The sequence below is a fragment of the Rana temporaria genome, chromosome 3 (assembly GCF_905171775.1).
Source record: "Rana temporaria chromosome 3, aRanTem1.1, whole genome shotgun sequence".
Taxonomy (NCBI): domain Eukaryota; kingdom Metazoa; phylum Chordata; class Amphibia; order Anura; family Ranidae; genus Rana; species Rana temporaria.
Window position 1 is genome coordinate 349,965,571 of NC_053491.1, and position 18,218 is coordinate 349,983,788.

The 18,218-nt window shown below is 44.0% G+C and overlaps 1 protein-coding gene across 5 annotated transcripts in view; it reads left to right on the forward strand.

The window, feature by feature from the left end:
• The window catches only part of CALD1 (caldesmon 1), a 242,678-nt gene that overhangs the window by 123,591 nt on the left and 100,869 nt on the right, over nucleotides 1-18,218 (forward strand). For 4 of the 5 annotated variants that reach the window (XM_040345162.1, XM_040345160.1, XM_040345164.1 and 1 more), the window contains one exon: nucleotides 8,414-8,513. In XM_040345162.1, the coding sequence (XP_040201096.1) occupies nucleotides 8,443-8,513 (71 nt within the window). In that variant the 5' untranslated portion in view covers nucleotides 8,414-8,442. Of the gene's footprint in view, nucleotides 1-1,987; nucleotides 2,112-8,413; nucleotides 8,514-18,218 lie in introns of those variants that run through there. The other variant, XM_040345161.1, reaches the window with a different exon arrangement.

Consider the following 18,218-nt stretch of genomic DNA (forward strand, 5'->3'; position numbering starts at 1 on the left):
ATACCTTGGTGCCAGAAAGGAATGCCCTCCCAGATGCATTCAGGGGAGATACATCATCCCCAGATGGCCAATGGCCAGCTCACCAGCGGTGGTGCCGGGATGGAGTTCACAAACATCACATTGCTGGAGCGAAGGTGAATATTTGTGGACTTTGGTCCCGCTTTTACTTTTAAAGGCGTTTTTATTTTTATTTTTTAAATTTCTGAAAATCTACCTTTCAAATTAATTAAATTAGTAGCTATCGATAATGAAAAGTAAATGTGGATATAGGAGTGAGGGGGGGCATGTGGGGGTACCCAGCAGCCCATCTTATGCAGCACTCATAGAACTATAATTCCCAGCACATCTGGTCAGCCATTGGCCATACCTCCCAACTTTTTGAGATGGGAATGAGGCACACCTATCGGCAAAAGTATGCAGGCATAGGACACACCCCTTGCCACACCTCCTTAACCACTTCCAGCCCAAGGGCGTCATATGATGTCCTGGACTTTCAGTGGGGATATCTGAATGATGCCTGCAGCCACAGGCATCATTCAGATATCCATCTCTTCAGCCGGCGAATCCCTGCACCATAAGAACGATCATAGCGGCGGTTCCACCGCTTGATCGTTCTTATAGGCGGCGGGAGGGGACGCCCCCCCCCTCCCGCCGCCATCCGGTGCTTCTCCGGGCTCTCCTTTGCCATCGGAGACCCGGAGAAACGATCCGCCGGCGTCCAATGGAAACCATAGAGTAGACTGGTGACCAGATGGTCACCAGTCATCTCTATGATCGTCGGAGGTCCGGGCGCAATGTTATGACGTCACGCCCGGGTCCTGGAATGTAAACACAGCCGCAATCGCGGCTGAAAGCATTAGATCGGTGAATTTTTTTTCACGATCTAATGCTTTCCAGCCTGGAGGAGAGATGTGGGGTCTTATTGATCCTGCATCTCTCCATAAAGAGTACCTGTCACGAACCATTCCTATTAGAAGGGATGTTTACATTACTTGTAATAGGAATAAAAGTGATCAAAAAACATTTTTTTCAAAAAAAGTGCAAAAATAAAAGAAATTGAGTAAAAAAAAAAAAAAAATAATAAAAAAAAAAATTTAAACGCCCCTATCCCCAGTAGCTCGCGCCCAGAAGCGAACACACACGTAAGTCACGTCCACATATGTAAACGCCGTTCAAACCACACATGTGAGGTATTGCCACGTGCGTTAGAGCGCCAGCAACAATTCTAGCACTAGACCTCCTCTGTAACTCTAAATTTGTAACTTGTAAAAAAAAAATAAGCGACGCCTATGGAGATTTTTAAGTACTGACGTTTGGCGCCATTCCATGAGTGTGCGCAATTTTAAAGCGTGACATGTTAGGTATCTATTTACTCGGCGTAACTTCATCTTTCACATTATACAAAAAAATTGGGCTAACTGTTTTGTTATTTTTTAATTAACAAAACCGTTTTTCCCCCCAAAAAAAAGGTGTTTGAAAAATGATTGCCAAAATAGGCCCGGTATGCAAGTGGTTAAAGGAGAATTGTACAAAAAAAACAAGATTGTTTAAATCCACAAGTGCTTTTTTTTACCACTACCAATCCTTCATATTGGCTTTTGGAATTCACAATGCAGAAATTTAGAAATTGGATGAAAGGTTTAGCGCTGGAAAACACCCCTTTAAAGATAAAAAAGTGCATTTTATATACAACTATATAGATCAGACCAAAATGAGGGACAAATGAGGAGGAAAGCGGGACAGAGGGACATTGCTCCAAATCAGGGACAGTCCCTCAAACCTCAAAATTAGGGACAGTTGGGAGCTATGCATTGGCTGGTACCTTCTATAGATCCCCAGCAGCTGCAGCTGGCGCTCGTCCAACCTCTCTGCAAAGCCTCACAGGATGCTCTATTGTAAACTGAATGCAGATCTGGCATTCAACATCCTAGTATAACCAATGACTTAAACAAACACAGTCAGGACAAAACTCTTTGCCTTTTCTGGTATCACTTCCACTTCATCCACACAGTGGAAGAGACAGACGTTCGCTTTGATGTGCTGTGCATTATGTGACTGCGCCTGCACTCCAACCGCTGGATTAAACCACCAAACTGGACATCTAGAAGATTGTGAGTACAGAAAACTGCTTTCTTATTGCCGAGCTTAAATGAGCAGATCTTTTGTGAATATTCAGTAGTTAAGGTGTATCCAAAGCCATTTTTCTTTACTTTTATATATAGTGGTAGGGGGATGGGGGCGGCACAGTGGCTCAGTTGTTAGCACCTATGCATTTCAGCTTGCTGCTTCGAATCTCAGCAAGGGAGATATCTACATGGAGTTTGCATGTACTCCCTGAGGGTTATTTACTAAAGGCAAAACCACTTTGCACTACAAGTGCAAACTACATGTGCAAAGTGCATTTCAAATTGCACTGAAAGTGCACTTGGAAGTGCAGTCGCTGTAAATCTGAGGGGTAGATCTGAAATGAGGGGAAGCTCTGCTAATTTAATTATCCAATCATGTGCAAGCTAAAATTACATTTTTTATTTTCCTTGCATGTCCCCCTCAGATCTACAGCGACTGCACTTCCAAGTACATTTGCACTTGTAGTGCAAAGTGGATTAGCCTTTCACAAATAACCCCGATTGTGTACATACAGATAGGGATAAGAACCTTCCTTCTCTATTTTTCCTGGTTACCACTGGACTGAAAGTTGGGAAAAATCCAAGATTTTGAGTTTTCTCTAGAAAGGGAATAGAAAAAAATTGTCAAGTGGTGTCACTTTGTTCTGGTGACAACTTCTTAAGAGGGAATTTCCTTGACTTTAGAGAGATTTCCCCTCCCTTCCTGTTGTGTCTTCAGGGTGGGATGCAGATGCCAAATACAAGACAGATGTTTGAACAATTTCCTACTCTCTCCAAAATGGAAAAAAAAGAAAAAAAAGAGTATGGCCTTGATATATTCTTTAACGTAAATCCTAACAATGTATTTCTCATATTTGTTAACCTTTGATCTTGCTAAAAGTGTTTTGCTATATCTGAGCAAAAAAAAAAAAAACTGTCGATCATGATATAAATTGAGAGCTGCCCTGTGTACATTTCATCTGTTATGTCAGTGAGAGTAATTAGCCCTCTGAGTTCTTATCTTGGGACTACAGAATGATTTGCTTATATGTTGTAGAGATCAGACAGTGGGAGGGTTTTAGTAGTTTAGCAAAAAAAAAGAGCAGCTGGGCAGGGCTGACACCACTCAGTCCACAAAACGGAACACAGGTGGACCTAAAACTTAGGTGCATTTCTGGCAGATCAACAATTTTTCTGTACTTGCAGGGTCTGAGTGAATGAGTGAGTGAAAAATGTATATAGCGCTACACATGCGAACTGAATCGCCTCTGGGCGCTTGTTTGACCACTTATACCTTGAGCTCAGAAGAGGTGGGTTTTGATCTTTCTCCTAAAGGCCAAGTGGTTCTTCTTCAACCAAAGTGTTCCAAAGTCGAGGGCCTTGGACAGCAAATCTTCTTTCTCCTTTGGACTTGTATCTGGTTTTGGGGATTTGGAGTAAATTTTGGTTGGAGGATCGCAGAGCGCGATTGGGGTTGTAGGCTTTTATTTTGTCGCATAGGTATTGGGGGGCATTACCCCAAATACATTTATGCGTTAGACAGAGTGCTTTGAAAGTGATTCTGTCTTTCACTTGTAGCCAGTGAAGGCTTCTCAGTGATGGAGAGATTGATTCCCATGTTTTTTTTCCAGTCACCAGACGCGCGGCCGTGTTCTGAACGACCTGCAGGCGAGTGATTTGGTACTTTGGGAGTCCGAGATAGAGGGCATTTGCATAGTTCAGCCTGGAGTTAACAATTGTTCCCACCACGACTGCTATGTCTTCTTTAGGAATAAATGGGATTAGTCTGCGTAATAAGCGTAGCAGATGGTGCGATCCGCTGACTACTGACCCTATTTGTGCATTCATTGTCATGTAGGTGTCAAAGAAGACCCCAAGACTTTTGACTTTGGTGCTAGGGGTGATGATTTTTCCTAGAATGGGGTGTCCAGGTTGTTGCCAGTTGATTCTTCCGATTGGCGTGAAACAGGAGAAGTTCTGTTTTTGAGCCGTTGAGTTTAAGATAACTCTTTGTCATCCAGTTCTCTATCAAAGAGAGACATTTCTCTAGATTGAGATGGTGATCCTTTTTGTTGCAAATACGAAAATACAATTGTGTGTCATCCGCATAGGAATGGTAGAGCAGCTTTTGGCTGCTGATAATTTCAAAAAGAGGGCGGAGATAGATATTAAACAGCACCGGCGACAGAGGTGATCCTTGAGGGACTCCGCATGACACTGTGCGTTTTTCAAAAGTGAATGGTCCCAGTTTCACTACTTGTGATCGGTTTTCCAAAAAGGAGGAGAACCAGGGTAAGTCACATTCCGCGATCTTGGCTACTTCAGCTAGCCGAATTAGCAATAGTTTGTGGTCAACCGTATCAAAAGCTGCGCTAAGGTCCAACAGTACTAGAAGACAAGGTTCTCCTTCGTCTGCGGCCTCAAGAGAAGTATGGATTTTAGAAAAACATATATATTTATACTCACCTAGGTGGATGTAGCATAGATCTAATGCTGTACCTGTCCCCCGCCGGCTCTGCACTGAGAACTGAGTGATCAAAGACCGCTGATTGCTCAGTTCTCAGCATTCTGTGAGCAGAGAGCGGGGGACTGTCAGTCTCTGGCTCTCTGTTCTTCCCCTCCAATGCTTACTGTGCTGGGCTGTGGAGGGGGCGGAGGGGCTGGCTCAGGCTCCAAATATCTCACTAAGAGGCTGAGCTGGGTGTCGGTCCAGGCTTCTGAGTGGATCCCAACCATATGGTCGGGATCTTCTCAGAGCCTGGACCGCTTCTGTGACCTCAGTCGACAGCAAGCTGAAATCGAACTGCACTTCTGTGATCCATAGGAGAAGTATAGCCAAAATAGCTTTGGCTATACTTCTTTCAAGCTGCACTCCGGGTATGATATTTATTGCATATGTACACTGGTCTAGTTTGGACAGATATAAGTATGTATATCTCATACCTGGGCGACACATGAGGATCATAGCAGCGATTTTCTGAAAGCTGTGCCATTCGGCTTCTCTTCTGCATAATAACCACATAGGGTGCAAATATCTCTGATCTCTGGCCCATGGGGTGAGGAGAATCCCACCATAAGGCCCCCCCTACCAGTGTTGTGTCCACATTACATTATCCTGTACACAATTAGGCAACAATTACATCTATTTTCCATTCTGTTACTGATTAAGTTTGTAGAATTTTTAATAAAAATAAGGAAATGTACCTTAGGGCCAAATTTACCATTCGACACAACAGAAGTTTGCCCATAGGCAGCAGCAGCAGCAAAACTGCAGCTTTTCCCTATAGAGTTATTATCCAGCAGTAGGAACAGTCATCTTATATAAGGTTATTACACATTATTACTATATTCTATGCCAGGAGGAGGAAAACAAATGTTTTTTGCAAAAAAGAGGTAATCCAAACAAAAAGTATTGGTGTTGTGCCTATGGGCAGCAGGGATAGAAATTTAGCTTGGAACATACTGATTTTATGAACAACTTTTAATTAAAGAACTTAACTGGAGTGTTGAAGGAAATTGTGTGACATATGAGCTTTATGTGTTGAGATTTACAAAAGGGCCCTTCGACTTTCACAGTTGCTACACTTTTGAGGAGCCTTAAAGGGCTTAAAGTGACATTAAACCTTCAGTTACTAAGCACTGATATATACACTTACTGAGAGTATACAGCTTCTTTATGTTTCTGGCTATGTCCCAGTGTAAAAGTTAAAGTGAAGGTTCACCCTCAAAAAAAATTCTGACATCACACGGAGTCGAGCCATCCTACCGACAGAATGCCAGTGTTTTTTTTTTTCTCGGCACATACCTCGTTATCAGGATTTTCACCTCACGGCAATCCCGCGGGAGTGGGCGTTCCCAAGCACTGCCTGTGATTGACAGGCTTCCGAACGGCGCATACTGCGCGTCACAGGTTGCGGAAAAAACCCGAACGTCGGTGCGGCTCTATACGGCGCCTGCGCACCGACGTTCGGGTTCTGTCGGCAACCTGTGACGCGCAGTATGCGCCAGGCAGTGCTTGGGAACGCCCACTCCCGCGGGATTGCCGTGAGGTGAAAATTCTGATAACGAGGTATGTGCTGAGAAAAAAAAAAACACCGGCATTCTGTCGGTAGGATGGCTCGACTCCGTGTGATGTCAGAAATTTTTTTAAAGGGTGAACCTCCACTTTAAGTTCATCTTTTGAGAAAAAATAATAAATGCACATATTTTTGCAGGAAAAAAAATGTGCATGTATAATTTTTCCCCTAGGAGTCTGTAAAGCTTTGCACCCGTGATCAGTGGAGGCAATGTTAGGATCCTGCAGACAAGCCTTGCAGCGTTCAGCCCGTACTTCCAGCATGAAGCTGCAGGGCTTGTACTGTAAATGAACTACGAGAGCGCTCATCAGCGCCCTTGCAGTCCATTGAGAACTAAGAGCCGCCAGCCGCAATGGATGACAGTACTTGTAGTTCTCTCAGTTACAGATTTCTGTGAATGAATGATGTGCTCGTGGGAAAAGAATCCCCACCCTCTGCCACAAGGAGGGGTGGGATCAGGGGTGCAGGGAGCAGAATTATCCGTGTAACATATAACATGCTATGAAAGGTAAACTTATCTTTTAGGCTGGTGCTATAATAACTGATCCAGCCTAACAGACGGGTTCCAGACTGCACTGTCCATGGTTTAATCTTTACTGTAAAAAACAGAAGTTTAGGAAAGCAGCTTAAAAAAAAAATCAAAAGTTTAATACTACTAAATAAAAGCGAAAACTGTTTGCATTGCTTGCAGAATAAAGTATTTTCACTCTATGTTGCTTGGACATTAAAGCGGATGTGCCATGGGAACAAAATATTAAAAGTCAGCAGCTACAAATACTGCAGCTGCTGACTTTTAATATTAGGACACTTACCTGTCCTGGAGTCCAGCGCCGATCGCAGCAGAGCACGAGCGATCGCTCGTCACTCTGCTGCTCCCCCCGCCATCCACGCTCAGGGAACCAGGAAGTGAAGCGCTGCGGCTTCACTGCCCGGTTCCCTACGGCGCATGCGCGAGCCGCGCTGCGCCCGCCGATTGGCTCACACGCTGTGTGCTGGGAGCCGAGTGTTCCCAGCACACAACGGGCGACAGACGGGATGTGACGGAATGCCCGTCTTTCGCCCGTATCGTGTGGCCGGAAGTGGGTGCAAATACCTGTCTTTAGACAGGTGTCTGCACCCCCCTCCCCCCTGAAAGGTGTCAAATGTGACACCGGAGGGGGGGAGGGTTCCGATCAGCGGGACTCCACTTTAGGGTGGAGGACCGCTTTAAGTTACGTAGAGCAGTGGTCCTCAGGGCCCACTAACAGGCCAGGTTTGCAAGATAACTGAAATACATCACATGTGATATAATTTGCTGCTCAGTGATTGCAGTATTCTAGTCTGCATCTCCCCAAGGTAATACATAAAACCTGGCCTGTTAGTGGGCCCTAGGGTGACCACGTGTCCCGGATTGCCCGGGCCAGTCCCGCATTTTGCAGGTCTGTCCCGGGCACCTTTATTCCAGGACAATAAAGTGTCCCGGAATGAAACTGACACAGCCACCCCCCGGGCCAATCTGATGCTCCCAAAAAAGGCTGCCACATCACCGCTTTACTCACTGACAGTACTTGCCCTGGCCGGGAATGCCTGGAGGAGCACAGTCCCCACCCCCTGCTTGTGATTGGAGAAATCATAAATCCCACCTCTTGAGTCCAATCACTGTGCTGTAATTCATTACAGCACTAGCTGATTTTTGGTAAGGGGGGTGTCCCTGAATGGTAGTTTGGAAATGTGGTCACCCTAGTGGGCCCTGAGGACAGGGTTGATGACCACTGACGTAGAGCAAGGACAAATGATGATGTACAAAGTGCGGTAACCTTTAACAACCAATCTGATTCCAGTTTACCAAAGAAATGATGTACAACTTGTTGCTGTGGACTACAGCATATTACTTTCTCCCTTATGCAGTAAGTTTGGTTACATGGCATTTAACCCGTTACACTAGCAATCCTATTGTCGGTGGCAACCCAGTATGAGGATCTCTAGAAAGACAAATAAAACACTCACCTTATTCTATGGTGTCGCTCCCTTGATGGCCGCACCAGCAGATTGTGCAAAGTTCTGACCAGCAAGGGAACAATGCCATGGAAGCAAGTAGGTATTCTGTTTAATGATCCTGTTGCTGGCAAATTGCCACCAGTGATAGTACAAGTGGTATGCCTTGGGCATTAGGTTTTCCTTAGTGGTGGAGTCTGTCACTAATGTTTAGTGAACATGAGTTTGTTCTAATGCCTTTTTATTCTCTCATTTAAGATCCCGATTGACAAGCTTGAACGGCTGCCATGGATGACTTTGAACGTCGCCGAGAGCTCAGGAGACAGAAGCGCGAGGAGATGCGTGCGGAAGTGGAAAGGTAACATGGTTTGGTGTTTGGTTGCCATGGCTCATCATGTCAGAATTATGCTTTGAATGTTTGAATTGGAGGTTTCTCATGTCGGCCAGGCAGACACACTTGGCAGGCACACTTTCCACCCCAGGGACTCACCGGCCATGTTGTACATCCAAAAATGGTCATAAATAATGACAGGCCAGGCCTGCTGGAAGAGGGTCCAAATACGGTACATCAGGAATGTGTTCTGAGCAAAGTCGCTATTTATAAACTCTATTTGTGATGACATCATTGTTCTCTTATGGCTCCTTTTATTTCCTGAATATGCTGCGGTGCTGAAATATTGCAGAAATCAAGTATAAAGGCAAACAAGAGAATTTCATTTTAAATATTATTTTTTTTCTTTATCATTTAATAAAAAACTCCCAACAACCACTTTTTGCTATTAACATAGCATCAATGCAATTTATAATCACCCTGTGAGAAACAAAGGAAACTATTATTTTTTGTGTTGCCCCATGTTTTTACCAGTTAGGCACATGTAGAAAAATTAAAGCTGAACTCCAGACACATTTTTAAAAATTTAAACATATTGGGTAGAAGTTTAAACAATGGTCTCTCTGCAGATGTCTCCTGCTAAGACAGACCTATAGCTATGCAATCAGCAAAGCTCATGCTCCCTCCTGATTGGGGAGCTCTGGCTCAGTAGAGGAAGTGTCAGCCCTTTGCAGATAGATTGCTTTATCGAAAGCCCATGGTGTGTGAAACACACTCAAAAACTTCACCCGGTGCCAAAAAAATAACATAAAGAGGTGACACAAAACCGTGCAACGGGTGTACACAAGCCCTCTAAAATCCTTGCCCTGAATCCCCCGGGGGGGTTAGGCTCCAGACAGGGAAAAGGGAACTTATACTTTGGTCCATCTGGCCAAAACCAGACAAACCCCTTTCTCTGGAGGGTCTGCCGAAACAGACCCACCCAAGTACTAGGTGGGGCTCCCCTGAAGGGAGACCACATGAGAGAGGGCAAACTAAGCCAGAAGTCCATGTCCACCCCCTCCCAAGACTTTCAGGGCAGGCCAGAGGACCTACACCCTACCAGTCACACAGTGCAAACTGTGCACAAACATAAAAATACAAAAACGTGACAAACAGAGGATACAAATACAATAAAGTGGGGGGGGGGGAATAAGTGGAGAGGAGAGTGAAAGGTGGCCATTGTGCAATACAATGGCCAGGCCCTCCATCCAGGAATTAAAAATTGCTCCGGTCCCGACCAAAAGGCCCAGCCCAGGAGGCATGTGCTAAAAAAGCGTGTTCTGGTGTAGTGACCATGGTGCCATTAAATCAATGTGACCCTCACTCACAGTGATCTTTTGGCACCCCTGGACTGCCACTCCAGGGGCACATACACTATAGGCTTTTTAGTTCCTATCCGACCCCCCCCCCCCCCCCCCCCGACAGGATCAGTGCAGCCCTTCGTCCTTGCCAGATAAAGAGCCCTTCAAGGTTTTCTCAGGGAGAGCTGCCCCCTTGATAGCAGCCTCCACCGATACTTGCCCTTCCAGGCCCCCATCAATCCGGCAGATTTGCATGGGCTCACCCCGCCTCAGCTACAGGGCTATATCAGCTCCTCCAACCAGATCGCCGACAGGGACAGCACCCACCCTGACATCCACCAGAAGGCCAGATTAAGACTCGGCAAAAAGACCAGACCAAATGCAGCCACCCATCCTCACCAGGAGCATCCTTCTGGACGGCTCGGACTCGGCCCTGCTGTCTGCTCTATGAGGCGATCAGTCACTGACACTGCCGAAACCACCCTTCCAGGTGCAATGACACCATTGGATTTGCCTATGCCCTCCCCACACTTGGGATAAGCATAGCGCCTCCTCTGGCAACTGATAAGAACAGATACTACACTTGATCTTAGCCTAAAGGCCTTTGCAGAGAGATTACAGCTCACCCATAGAGGACATGGGTCCCACCCTGGAGCTGCTAGCCGGGCATAGACTTTTCTACTCAGGCTTTGGCTGCATTAGAAAGAAAACCAACGGTGAGACATTAATCACCTTTTGTTTTGATGCACCTGGAATGTGCATTCATGATTAAAACTGAATGTTCAATTGGGCTTTAAAAATGCAAATGGTGGTGTGTGACCCCACTAAAATGTCTATTGCAAATGTTTAAACCTAAGAAATTAAGTGCAAAGAGCCTGGGATCTCATCGTCTGTGCCCAAAAGATGCAAAAAGTCATTGAGTGGTGTATCTCCCAAGCATCTGCCAACAACTGAGATTATGGGTGTGCCGATCCTTAACAGAGAGTCTGCAAAGCTCATGAATTTCAGCTATGAAATACAGTATTAAAATGTTTTCAGGAGAGCTATATAGAATTTTCCCCCTCACTATTAAACATGATATATCGGGAGATCAATTGAGAGAATTTGCTAGTGAAACTAAACTTTTCCTCATGCTCCTTCTCACACACGGCCACCTAGGAGATATTTTAGTCCCCATCCTGTATAGCAAAAATGACCTTCCAGCTTGATCTGTAATCCACAAATCCCACTTAAAAAGCTTCTTGGCATTCAGTATTTGTTGATTTTTCTGCTCGGCAATCCAAGCTCTTGTGCAGCTGCAGACAGAATGGGCTTTCTGTAAATTCACTCCTTCTACAGGGACTTATTAAACACTGCAGCTCTTCGACAAGCTATTTACAACTTATGCATTGTTTAATGATTTTTTAAAAATACAGATTTGCACTTACAGGAATTTTATGTTCTTAACAAATGCTAATAATCAGCATTTAAAAAAAGGATTTACAGAAAAACTATGTGTTCTTGAGAGTTATTAATGTAATGCTGTAATATTTTTAGGCTGTTCTGTGTTTTTACAAAACAATTTTATAGATAGACGTTAGGTGTGCTCTGTGGGGGCTGTCATTACAATAGAGATAGGCACTGAGCACGTTTGATGATCAAGTGGTGAAATACAATGTGGGGAGTTTATCAATACTGGCGGGGGCAGAATCTGGAGCAGTTGGGCATGGCAACCAATCAACTTATATCTTCAGATCGTTCCGTGAAGTGGAACTTTGAAAAAAAAAGAGACACACTCTGCCTCTTTTGCATTAAAGTGCCTGTCCACCAGTGCATATGCGCAGCTCAGTGTTCACGTTTGGCATTTGCCAAGAATGAACTCCTTTGCATGTACGGGTATGATGCCACCTTGGCCTGGCACATCAAAATGGCTGAAGATTGGAATCCAGGTGAAGCTCAGCCGAAGATGTCATTATAGTTCCACTTTAGGCTTTAGGCTTCATTTCCATGGATGTTTTTACAGCCACTTTTCTGAGCGTTTTTTACAGCTTAAAAAAGCCTGTCATTGTTATTAAGCAGTCCTGGGAAAAACGCTCAGAAAAGTGGCTGTAAAAACGTCCATGAAAATGAAGCCTTATAAGTGAAATAAAAAAGCTGATTGGTTGCTGTGCACAGCTTGACAGCTCTGATTCTGATAAATTCCCTGTGTTTAACCTCCTCAGAACCGCACACCGTCAAATGACGGTGGGCGGAATCCCCTGTTCTGACAGGACGTCATATGACGTTCTGTCATTAGAAGCTGCTAGGGGGCGCGGGCACGCACCCGTCGCGTTACTGGGAACACTGTGCGCTTGCCCAGCGGCCGCGATGGCCGCCGGGCAACCGCGATTGCCCGGTAACTGAGCGGGGACGTGGAGCACTGTGTGTAAACACAGAGCTCCACGTCCTGTCAGGGAGAGAGGAGACCGATCTGTGTCTCTTGTACATAGGGACACAGATCGGTCACCTCCCCCAGTCACCCCCTCCCCCCACAGTTAGAACACTGATTAGGCTACACATTTAACCCCTTCCTCACCCCCTAGTGGTTAACCCCTTCCCTGCCAGTCACATTTGTGCAGTAATCAATGCATATTTATAGCACTGTTCACTGTATAAATGTGAATGGTCCCAAAAATGTGTCAAAAAATGTCCGATGTGTCCGCTATAATTTCGCAGTCCCGAAAAAAAAATCGCAGATCGCCGCCATTCCTAGTAAAAAATAATTTAAAAAAAATCATAATTATGTCCCCCTATTTTGTAGGCAATATAACAAACCAGTCACTATACGGTTAATGCAATTTTATTTTATTTTTTACCAAAAATATGTAGAAGAATACGTATCGGCCTAAACGGAGATGAATTTTTTTTTTTTTTTTAAATGGGCTATTAATTATAGCAAAAAGTAAAAAATATTGTGTTTTTTTTAAAAATTGTCGTTCTTTTTTTGTTTATAGCGCAAAAACTAAAAACCGCATAGGCGATCAAATACCACCAAAAGAAAGCTTTATTTGTGGGGAAAAAAGGACGTCAATTTTGTTTGGGAGCCACGTCGCACGACCGCGCAATTGTCAGTTAAAGTGACGCAGTGCCGGAAGCTAAAATTTAGTCTGGGCAGGAAGGGGGTGTATGTGCACAGTAGGCAAGTGGTTAAAGAAAATTTTGTAAACCATATAGCAAGAGTCGTGGCACTATGCTAATTATAACCTGTGCTGGATGCATGTCATGTTTGGGCATGACAATTGGATGCTCAGGCTCGAATACTGTATCTTATGATAAATAAGATAACGTCATATGCTTCTTAGTTCCTGGATATACTGGATATATTCTGCAGCTCCAACAGACGAAAAGTGCAGCAGAGGAGAATAGCAAAGATGGGCATCATTGGGTGGAGGAGGGTGTGCTGTCATGAGAATCTGTCACTTCGTACAGCAAAAATATGACTGTAAACAAAATCAGACTCTGGGTTTTTGTACATTGCTGCCAACTTATATTATTTCCAAGCAATGAGAGCTGGAGGGGAAGGGTGTTATACATTTACAGAAGGGGGTTGCTTAGAGAAAACTTTACCTGCATGATGATTTTTATCTATAACCCAATAGGTTGGCAGGTTCCACAATTTAAACATGAAATTGTAGTCACATCCGCCTAGTGCAAGGCCAAAACATATGTGGAAGCCCCTCCAAATGATTGAGTTTCGGTGTTTCCAGTGAAGAGTAGTGTTATTGCTACAGCTTACAAAGTCATTTTTATTTTTTGTGTTCTTCCAACCTTTAGTAAGAGTTTAGCATGACTGTGCCCCTAAACTCAAAGCCAGCTTCATAAAGACATGGTTTAGTATGGAGGTGGCCTTCACAGAGACCTGACCTCAGCCCTACTGAAAAATCTTTGGTATTAACTGGACTGATTGTAAGCCAGATATTCTTGTTCAGTATTAGTACCTGGCAGTTCTCCCAAGTCCAGAGGCACTACACACTGTAACCTGATGTACCTGGCGTTAGGAGGGATGCTGCTGAGCCTGCGCCCTCTCCAACAGTTCAGCGTACTTCTGTTGCCTCACTTCCAGTAACAGAATGGGGTCCCACCGTGGACACATAGCACAGACCACATGCATGCACTTGTTAACTTCTTCATTTCCATAACTTGTGACCAGCCTTCGTAACTCAGTCTCAGTTCCAGTTGCTACTGTAAACCAACTGCTAGAGAAATAGCCAGAACACCGACCCCCCTCACTACCAGAGAACCCATCACCTTTACCAGTTACCACACTTAATGACTGTATTTCTATGGTTACCCATAGGAAATACACTTCTCCTCCTGCTGGTCTTGCTGAGTAGACCTTTTCTACACGACAGCGACACCCACCGTCAGGGTGAAACCTGTGTGACCCAGTTGAACTGAACAGAACCAACAATTTGGAACAATCATTCTGAGCCAAAACTACTGCTCAGACAACTATAATTTTACACATAGTGCCCACTCAATGGGAGCAGGGCGCTACATTTACTTAGAACGTTTTTGGCAATACAGTTTAACCTAAACAATGTCCATATCCTGACCCTAACTACAACTGAATGGCTGCCCAGGCATACCTTTACAAGGTAATAGCCCATCTTGGTGTTTCCTGTGCTTGGATGTTCTCCGGAACCCAGGTTCCTCCTTCACACGGTTCACAGCATGTTTTGTCCCAAAAGTTGATGAAAGGCCAGTAAGCAAGAGCCCCGCAAGAAGGCCCCAAACCCAAACTTCTCCCATATTTATATTACCGGTGAGTAGGCTGGATCCAAAAAGCTTAGGAACTGACACACATACACGTTAACTCTTTCTCTACTTAATCTGGGCCAGCCAATACCTATGTAATTCACTTGTAGGCAACCTGCCTACACACACTCCAAAATCTTGTCGAAAGCCTTCCCAGAAGAGTGGAGGTATTACAGCCACATATGGGGCAACAACTCCATATTAATGCCCATAATTTTGGAAGGGTATGGCCAGTAGACTCATATAGGTATGATGATCGTTTTGGCCATATTTAAATCACATATTGTAAATAATCAGACACTGTTAGGCATGCACATGTTTAAACTGGCCAGACACAGCTTGCATTTCAGCCTATTCCTGTAAATCAGCCAGAGTTTAAGCCGTGGGTGGCCCTGCCGACACCACCAGGCTCAACAAACTTCAGTTGAGAAATCGGAGGAGCAGGAAAAGAGTCAGCCAAATAGTGTCTGCAGCCAGTCAGCTGTAGTCACTGTGCAGGTATTTTAACAGCCATGGGTATCAGGTAAAAGCCATCAGCTGTGAATTAGTCCATCCATGCTGTGCGGCACGGATGGGGGAATCTGGGCTGAATGAGAGAAAATGTTGTGTATGGCCAGCTTTTGTCTATGACATACCAGAAGAAGGAAAGAGGAAAGGGTTGTATGGTAATATGGTTTACAGTGCACATAACATTCTGGTGTGTGGCTAGTCTGCAGTTAATCCAAAACAAGCATACAATATCCCTCTTGACAGGAGACAGCACGGCGGGCAGATCTCCACTACAATAAAGGTAAACATTGAAGGAATTCAATGTTTTATCTTGATTATGTTAAATCGTTTTTCATAAACCTCAACACTGGAGCTGGGCTAAAAAAAAAGGTTAGGTGAAAATCTCTTTTTTCTTCCTTAGACAGAGTGTCCTCTTTAAAAAGCAATACATTTTTTGGACCAAGTTATGGTTGAAGATCATAATTTATAGTTGTTCTAATATTATTCTTCTATTTTTTATTGTTCTTTTTATTTTTTACCTTAATGTATTTCCTGCTTTAAGGTAAAAAATGTCCCAGTATTTGTATTGCCCCCTTATACTTACCTCCCTCAATCCAGCCTCGTGCCCATCTCTAGCAGCTCTCCCCGCCCTCCCTGTATTCCCAGGACAGAGAGGCAGCAGCGAGAGCCATCGGCTCCTGCTGCTGTCAATCAAATCCTGTGTGCAGAGAGCAGGAGGCGAGGCAAAGCCACACTGTGTGTGTCAATGAACGCACACTGCCCGTAGCCAGCCTGCATGTGTGCCCCCAAAGAAGACGGATTCCTAGGTTGACACACAGAGAATAGGAGTAGCCAAGAGCGCCAGCAGGGCAAAATGCAGCAGAGAAGGTTTAGAAATGGCTGCTCTGTGCAAGTAAAACATGTGTGTTATTTTTTTTATATCTTGGCCTTTACAGTCACTTTAAAATCCATAAAATCCAAATAACAGGAAATTGTCGGTAACAGATAAAACACTATACAGTACTTTAAAGAGAAAGTGTGGCAGATTTAAAGCAGGTGCATATTCTGAGTTCATTTTTTAACTTGAAAGATATGTGTACAGTAAAACCTTGGTTTGCGAGTAACTTGGTCTGAGAGCGTTTTGCAAGACAAGCAACATTTTTTTATAAATTTTGCCTTGATATACAAGCGATGTCTTGATATAAGAGTATCGTCATGTCACAACTGAGTATAAAAAAAAAGCGAGGAGCCTCTAAGTGTAGCAATATGGTTACATTTAATGAAGGTATAACATTTAGCAACTTATTGCTACACTTAGAGGTGCCTCTCTTCTCTTTTATACCCTGTAAAAAAAATGCTTTAATATACAAGTGCTTTGGATTACAAGCATGTTTCTGGAACATCTGTACGTCACCGCGCTTTGTTCATCATTTTTTTAAAACGATGGTGTGTGGGCAATGTCGTTTTTAATGATGAAGTTGGGAAAAAGTTGTTTTTTGGACATGCTGAAAAATGTCGTTTTTTTTTTCATGCCGAAAAACGGCCGAGTGTATAAGAGTCGCTGCTTTATAAACTTATAAGAGTCGCTGCTTTATAAACTTGCATCTATGTTTTTGGTAAAAAACAGTAAGTAACCAGTAAGTAATTTTTATCATTTGTAAACAGATATATGTACATGGGGACAACCATATTTGTGTGTTTTTTCTCTCTTGCCTGCTTATTGTCTTTTAGCTCCCCCTGACAATATAGCTTCATCTATTTAGAGGGACAGACACCTTTGTTTAGGTCAGTGGTCTCCAAACTGCGGCCCGAGGGCCAGATGCGGCCCTTTGCTTGCCTTTATCCGGCCCTTGGGGCAGTATCCCTCCCACTGATACGAGACACTATTCTGACATCTGACACCGACAGTGGAGCGCCATTTCTCCAACTGAGACCACTAATGGGGCACTATTCCTCCCTATGATTCTAACGATGGGGCACTATTTCTCCCCCTAATACCATATGTTAAGTCCCACTGATGCCAGAAAAATTTCCACCCCCCACTTGCCAAAGCCTGGCCCTCCAAGATTCTGAAGGACAATAAACCGGCCCTTTGTTTATAATGTTTGGAGACCCCTGGTTTAGGCAATATTTAGAGCCAGTCTCTACTTCCTGGACTAAGGCCGGCCATAGACGGAGCAAATTTCTTTGATGCAACCTGTGGACATGCTCTAAATTTTCTCGTTGTTTTTCACGTCGTGAAAAGCGGTCGTGTGTAGGCTTTAACCACGGGGAAAAAAAAACGTGCATGCTCAGAAGCAACTAATGAGATGGGAGCACTCATTCTGATAAAACTAGCGTTTGTAATGGAGATAGCACATTCGTCTCGCTGTAACAGACTGAAAAGCACGAAGACTGAAAAGCGCGAATCGTCTCTCACCAAACTTTTACTTACATGAAATCAGCAAAAGTCGCCCAAAGGGTGGCGCCATCTGAATGGAACTTCCCCTTTATAGTGCCGTCGTACATGTTGTACGTCACTGCGCTTTGCTCGAGCATTTTATTTTTTACGATCGTGTGTATGCAAGGCAGGCTTTACAAGAATCACGTCGAGAAAAACGTTGTTTTTTCTAGGACAATAAAAATGGTCGTGTGTACACGGCTTAAGATTATTGAAAGGTCCAATTCGAGGTAAATGTTTAGGAATCATTTAATATGTGCCCTAACTGAATATCCACAATAGCTTCCCTTTAAAGGATTTTAATCTCCTCCCTCTGCAGGTTTCCAGAACTGGATTGAGTTAAAACAAATATACATTCCCCTCTTAAGCAATCCTGTGGGTATTCTGTGAATTTCAGGGAACTATTTGAATAGAACTTCGATATCTCACTAAGCTGTCACCGCAATATGCAATGAATGGGGCCTTTCAGGCTAATACACTCCCTACAATAACACCGGCCAAACTATTTTTTAATCCCATAGGAAGGCCAAGTCCTTTATTGCTGCTTTTGGGAAAGTGCCATTGAATGTATAAATTATTGCCACAAAAGCGGGCACTTTAATACATTTATACTTCACATTTGTTGAGGTCTAAGCTTGTTTGTCAATGGATTATGGATTACTATTTAAGCACCAGTACTGCATC